This window comes from Triticum aestivum, chromosome 5D (genome assembly GCF_018294505.1).
Source record: "Triticum aestivum cultivar Chinese Spring chromosome 5D, IWGSC CS RefSeq v2.1, whole genome shotgun sequence".
Classification (NCBI taxonomy): Eukaryota; Viridiplantae; Streptophyta; class Magnoliopsida; order Poales; family Poaceae; genus Triticum; species Triticum aestivum.
The window spans coordinates 60,147,931-60,154,617 of record NC_057808.1 but is presented as its reverse complement, the minus strand read 5'-3'; the positions used below and the strand labels follow the sequence as shown (position 1 = coordinate 60,154,617).

The 6,687-nt window shown below is 38.3% G+C and overlaps 1 protein-coding gene across 1 annotated transcript in view; it reads left to right on the top strand.

Annotated features, from left to right (window-relative positions):
- LOC123119453 (probable ubiquitin-like-specific protease 2A) overlaps nt 1-6,480 on the top strand; it is a 7,609-nt gene extending 1,129 nt beyond the window's left edge. The window contains exons 2-14 of the mRNA XM_044539259.1: nt 20-74; nt 323-417; nt 505-704; nt 1,699-1,744; nt 2,286-2,362; nt 2,456-2,485; nt 2,574-2,669; nt 3,162-3,264; nt 3,894-3,976; nt 4,262-4,384; nt 4,501-4,612; nt 5,077-5,184; nt 5,298-6,480. Coding sequence (XP_044395194.1) covers nt 547-704; nt 1,699-1,744; nt 2,286-2,362; nt 2,456-2,485; nt 2,574-2,669; nt 3,162-3,264; nt 3,894-3,976; nt 4,262-4,384; nt 4,501-4,612; nt 5,077-5,184; nt 5,298-6,059 — 1,698 coding nt within the window. The 5' untranslated portion in view covers nt 20-74; nt 323-417; nt 505-546 and the 3' untranslated portion in view covers nt 6,060-6,480. The remainder of the gene's footprint in view (nt 1-19; nt 75-322; nt 418-504; nt 705-1,698; nt 1,745-2,285; nt 2,363-2,455; nt 2,486-2,573; nt 2,670-3,161; nt 3,265-3,893; nt 3,977-4,261; nt 4,385-4,500; nt 4,613-5,076; nt 5,185-5,297) is intronic.
- The last annotated feature ends 207 nt before the right edge of the window (nt 6,481-6,687 follow it).

The window sequence follows — 6,687 nt, the reverse complement described above, 5'->3', positions numbered from 1 at the left end:
ATGGTCATGGTGTGTTTATTCGTAGGATGGCGGTGCTTCCTATCGGGATCCTCGTTCTGATGCTTACTTATTTGGTAAGGTTTTTTTGCTTACTGCATGTTCAGTTATGAGCTTATACCTTAGCAATGTCGAGAGATGGGTTGGCAAAGTATGGGTACATGGGAGCTGTGAATGAAGTTGGTACAGCAAATGCAATGTATGCAGTTTGGTTTGAACATCTAATGAAAATATGACGACTGTCGAATCTGTTCCACCTAATTTGCTCATCATTACGGCTAACCATGCTAGGGCAATTTTTAAGTGTAATGTGCCCTTTTTGCAGATATTGATGATTCAGAGGCAGAACGTGCTGCCCGCAGATACCATCCGAAGTCATCTCCCATTCCCATTCGCTCGACAAAGAAAAACTACGGAGAGGTATATAGTAATGACATGCATGTGTTCTTGTTGTTGATAATCTGTAAAAATCTCTTCTAAATTAGGATGAAATGGTGGTGAATGCAGCTAGGTCTGTTTTCACGCAGAAGTTTCAAACAACCTGGACGAATGAGACCTATACCAGAGGATAAGATGTACTCAAGCAAAACATCTCCAACTACTTTATCTGGGCACAAACAGAGAGTCCGTGCTGTTGATCCAAAGGAACATGATAGTGAAAAACGTCGGCAGATTCAAAGCAACTTCTTCGCCAATTATGCAAATAGGTATGTGTCAGATTTTCGGAAAATCAGGGCAACAACCTTTATGCATTTCTAACAGAAATGAAACACGCCATCCCGTGTTAAGCTTATTAGCACACCACATGAGTCCCCATTTTTAGTTTTGACTGTCCCTGTTCCCTGCATCCCTGCACAACCTGTTTTAGGACCTCCGTGTTACTAATTTACAATATTTCTGTCAATGTGTATTGCGCCTTACTAGTATTATTACTACTTGTGTTTGGCAATTACAAGAGACTCCATTTACAGCTCTTTCATGATTTAGTTTCAAATACCAACGAACTTTTAAGCTGCACTCTTAATAGGAAGTCACTGTTTTGTAAGAAAGTATATTGACGGAATTATGTATATGGCTACTTGGTTCTGTTGTGTTCTGGAATTGTGCAGATTTGGTAGCAGCAATGGAGTTCTGAGACAGGAATCTTGATCATTTTTAACAAATGATAATAGTATCACTTTACTTGATTCAGATTTCAAGCATATGCTGTTTTGCTTTCTGCAAGGCCATGATTGTGCCATTCTTTTAGGAAGAAAATGCCTTCTCTCTTGTTTTTTAGGTGCACTGTGCACTTATACATCGGCAGTATTAATATCAGTACTCCACTTTGTTAAGACCTGCTTGACATAAGTTATTGGAAATGTGTGGAATACATATTCTGGTGAAATCTTATATATCCAATTCTGTTGTACTCCCTCCGTTCCTAAATATAAGTCTTTTTAGGGATTTCAATATGGACTACATACGGATGTACATAGACGTAGTTTAGAGTGTAGATTCACTCATTTTGCTCTGTATGTAGTCCATATTGGAATCTCTAAAAAGACTTATATTTAGGAACGGAGGGAGTAATAAGCATTGCGGATATTATTCACATACGTCATACAGTCTCTCTCAGGACTTCTATACAATACATCTTAGTATACTATTACATTTAATCAAAATATTAAGCTGAGATTCTTTTTCAATTCTTCGACACAGGAGGAATGTACAGCATGGAGATTCATCTGTTTTATATTCTCGAAAGGTGGGTACGCTGACAACGTGACAATCATTTAGACCAATGAAATTACTATTCTACTCCCTCCGTTCCAAAATAAGTGTAATGGTTTTAGTTCAAAAGTTCAAATTTGAACTAAAACCAAACTAAAACTACGACACTTATTTTGGAACGGAGGGAGTAAAAGTTTCCTTACGTTTTGCCCCTGTACAAATGATCCTTATTTTCTATTGCTTGAGTGGTCAAGCTACAAAGCTGTCCTATTGCATGCAGTGTGCGTGCATTTGAGCTGTTTACGATTAATGACATTTCACTTGTTACATGATGCTGGCTTCTGCAGAACACTGGCCTCCTCCATTTATGTACACTGCTACACTTCCCATTAATAGTTTGGCTGTTCTAATTAATTCTAGCACTGGGTCCGTCCTTTAAGTTAGGCCATCATCATGAAATAAAACCAGAATGTTTTTGGACAGTGTACTTTCAGTAGTAGATTGATCATAATGCCACTTTTAGATACAAATTTGACCTTACACAGCTACATTATTATATTGTGTACCTATACTAGGTTAATGATGTGGTTCTCGTGGATGACGAAGATGCGCAATCTGATGAACCAGTAGACTGTCGGGTGCCAGAGGAATGGTAAGTAAGGAGCTTCACCACCAACGTATTTTCTGTTATGCATACTGAGCTAAAGTTTCGATTTACTATCTGATAAAACAATGGGTTTTTCAGGAATGATTCAAAAATTTACTATCCATCAAGGTGAACACTGCATTTTTTTTTGAAGACCTTCAGTTCATGGCAGTGAAATTTTCTTTAGTTCTGTCATTAACACTAACCATTTGAACAGAGATGATCCAGAAGCTGTAGAGCTCACCAGTTCGGATATCAAATGCCTTGATCCTGGAGTATATTTGTCGTCCCCTGTAATAAACTACTACATTCAGTAAGAATATATGTCCCTATCTTTCAAGTTTTGCTTTGTATCATTCTATGATCTTCTCCTTTTAGAGACTGCTTGAACACATCATGTGTCTTTGAATAATACCCTCCATTCACCATTATAAGATGTTCTAACTTTTTTCTAAATCTGATGTATATAGATGCCTTTTAGTGTGTTTGTTCACTCATTTCAGTCTGAATCTAGTCTATACTGAATTATCCAAAATGTCTTGTAATAGTGAACGGGGGGAGTAGGAAACAATCAATTCTTTATGATTTGAGAACATTTAGGTGTTAATGCACCTAGTTGTGCTGCCTGTTGGTATTGAAATGTCCAGAACATCATCAAGCTATCTATTTGAGCTGTTGAGCTTGACGAATTAGTAAAAATAGCATCATGTGAATTTCTAGTTAGGACTTGTGAATTCTGTTCATAACAACTTTGCTTCTAAATGGATGTTTCTGTTTAACTCTTTGTATGATATTCTTCTGGCAGATACATCAAAAGAGACAAATTTCAACGTGAAGCTGCCAGAAACAATTTCCACATGTTTAACACATATTTTTACAGCAAGCTTCAAGAAGCATTATCTGGGAAGGTAAGATTGTTTTTCTATTGAATGACTTGAATACTGCCGCTAAAATATATGTTAGTCTTCTTCAAGTTCTATTATTCATGGTACATGAGAGTACTTTGGAGATAAGCTTTTGTTGTTTGCTTGGTAAAATGTGATAGTGTAACCTAGTACTCCCTCCATACGGAATTACTTGACGCTCAAACGGATGTATCTAGCACTAAAATAGGTCTAGATACATCTGTTTGAGCGTCAAGTAATTCCGGATGAAGGAAGTACTATACTGTGTTGTAGTTGTCCTTTCTTAGTATCTTGAGTTCTTGACTCTTATATATTTAATAGTCTTTTATGATTTATCTTTCTTTTTTATGTAGTGTTGTACTATTTTCATACGATGTTTTCTCTGAATCTTATTGTTAGTGATACATGAGTACTCTGGACATATGCTTTTATTGCTTCCATGTTAAGATGTGATAGTAACAGGCATATGTCCAGAGTACTCTGAATTTTTGGACAATGTGTTGTTGTAGTTGTCCTGTCCTAGTACTTCACTACTTGTTTCTTATAAAGTACTACTGTTTTGATATCTCTCTTGTTTGTGAAGTGGTATCTTCATATGATAATTTTAGATTGTAATGCTCCACTTTTTCTAGGGCGAGTTCGTGAAGTTGAGAAGATGGTGGAAAGGTGTCAATATATTTCAGAGAGGATACATTATACTGCCAATCCATGGAACGTAAGTTAGTTACTGGAATAGGAATTCTAACATGTTTGTTATTTATATGCTTGCAAATATAATTGACGGCTCATGTTATTGATTATTTTATCCAAATGCACTCTTGGATAAGTTTTTTAACTCCATGCTCCATCTGGATCTGCAGTTTCAGATTCCTAAGTATCAATCCTTTAGTAATCTGATGAATTGTTTTACAAGCATTGGGTTGTGGCCTATGAGGTTAATAACATTATGCGTACTTCTTTTGGTATTTCTGCTAAATGCTTTTTTGTCTTTGTTAATTAGGGCACACTGGAGCCTGGTGATTATCTGCATTCCTGCAAAAGAGAGTAATTCAGGACCAATCGTAGTTCATCTGGACTCCTTAGGGATGCATCCTACTGATGACATTTATCATACAGTTAGGAGGTAAGTGACATGACGACTATTATCTAACTTAGGGTGCTGGCTCACTTGTTGATGAGTTCTATGATTTTGATAGCGAATAAACTCTTCATAACGCTGATGTCATCAACTGTATGTAGATTCCTTGAAGAGGAATGGAAGCATTTAAGGAAGAACCCTCCTTCTGACATTTCTATTTCAGACACAATATGGGAGGATCTTCCAAGGAATATTCACAAGGAAAATGTTGAGGTAAGTGTTATGATGGGTGGATACTTTATAGAAGCAGACGATGCAGGTGTGTCTTAAAAGCAATGAGAGTTGATTATGGAGAAATACATCATAGTTCATAAGCAAGGAAGCATTTGATAACGAAAAGCGAGTTGTTTCTTCTTGCTTGACTTATCACCTACTCCCTCCGTCCGAAAATACTTGTCATCAAAATGGACAAAAAAGAATGTATCTAAAACTAAAATACATCTAGATACATCCCCTTTTATTCATTTTGATGACAAGTATTTCCGGACGGAGGGAGTAGGAGGCTAGTACTCAAAACTCTTTAGATCGCTAACTATCCAGGTCACTGAATCTATAGATTTTTTTTTTGGTTTGGGATTGGTTCCTGGATTTCCACACTCAAAGTTGTTTAGATTGTGGTCTGCAATTAAATTACATTTTTATCTTGGTACATTCTTATGAATTGTTACAATGACCAGGTTCCAGGGCAGAACAATGCATATGATTGTGGCATCTTCATGCTTTACTATATTCAACGGTTTATAATTGAAGCACCAGAAAATTTCACAAGAGATAGACTTGTCATGGTTAGTGGTGCCAACTCCTTTCTGTATTTCTCAGTTCTTATAATGCTTTGTCTGTTTAGCTTAGCGAGTTTCTTTCTTGAGGGTTTAACACTGAGCTTGTATTGGCTTTACAGTTTAGTCGCAGTTGGTTTAGATCTGAAGAGGCTTCTAATTTAAGAAACAAGATAAGGAAACTACTGCTGAAAGAGTTTGAAAATGCGAGGGTTGATGATGTTATGTCTGAGGCAGCTACAGCTGATGGCTCTGATGATGACTGTTTCATGAAGGAAGGAGAATCAGAGGCACCTACAGCTGATGGCTCTCATGAAGACTGTGTGATGATGGAGGGAGAATCAGAGGCGGTTATACCTGAGGCAGCTACAGCTGATGGCTCTGATGATGTTAAGCCAGGGGCAGCAACATCTGATGGCTCTGATGGAATCTTATGGAAAGGAAAATCAGAAGCAGTTGCATCTCGTGACAGTTTAGAAATGGTGGTCGGAGGTGGAGACACATTTGAAGGAACACCTTGGAGCACCCGCAAAAGTGATGGAAGGAACACAGTATGTGTTCTTTCTGAAGAGGCTACATTGCCTGGTAGCGCGGTGAAGGACGATGAATATACCATGAAATCAGATCCTGACAGCTCAGAAAGTGAAGAAGTTGTTGAGTTCTTACCTTCTGACAATGACAATGACAATGAAGAGGTCATGCATAGAGCAACACGGCCGGATTTATTTTATTGTGATGACAGCTGTGACAGTGAAGCAGAAGAGGTCACAGGTGCTTGGAACCGAAGATCAAGAACAATGAAGAGGCCAGACAGAGCCGGTGATGTGCAGATCATAGAAGATCGAAAGCCAAGAGCTAGATTGGAACTCTGCCGCATGACGTGACATGAAGGGCTCGTCCACCCATTTCCAGGATGACCGAAAACCAATCCGTATGATAGTAGGTGATAAAAGGCATAATGTATTGCCTGACAATGCATGATCGATGAATCTTCCCCTAGCTCTTCTTGCCCTTGGTAAAGTTTTGGTAGTAAGGCCATGGGCGTGGGCTGGATTTATAGTGTACAGGTTAAGCATGTAGGGCATATCCAGACTGCAAGACTATTACAAAGTGGCGCACTCTTTTGCAAATACTCCCTCCGTCCCAAAATAAGTGTCTTGAACTTAGTGCAAATTGAAATTTGCACTAGAGCTAGTACAAAGTTGAGACACTTATTTTGAGACGGAGGGAGTATAAGCTATCGAAATGCTAGCGAAATGATTGTGTTATCGTTACATACTAGATAGTGGTATTATCATTTCACAACCAATCTTGTCTGGCGCCAAGAATCGTGTTGGATACCATTCTTGCACTCCATTTCTTAGCCATCGTGTTGCTGCAAGTCTTTTTGTTTCTTACTAGTTAAGAAGAATCAGCATTTGATGCCATGCCATTTGAAGCCCCATCTGGTGATGCTTGCAGTTGAGAAGAAGCCACATGACTGGTAGAAGATGCTTCACCTCCACTCGTTGC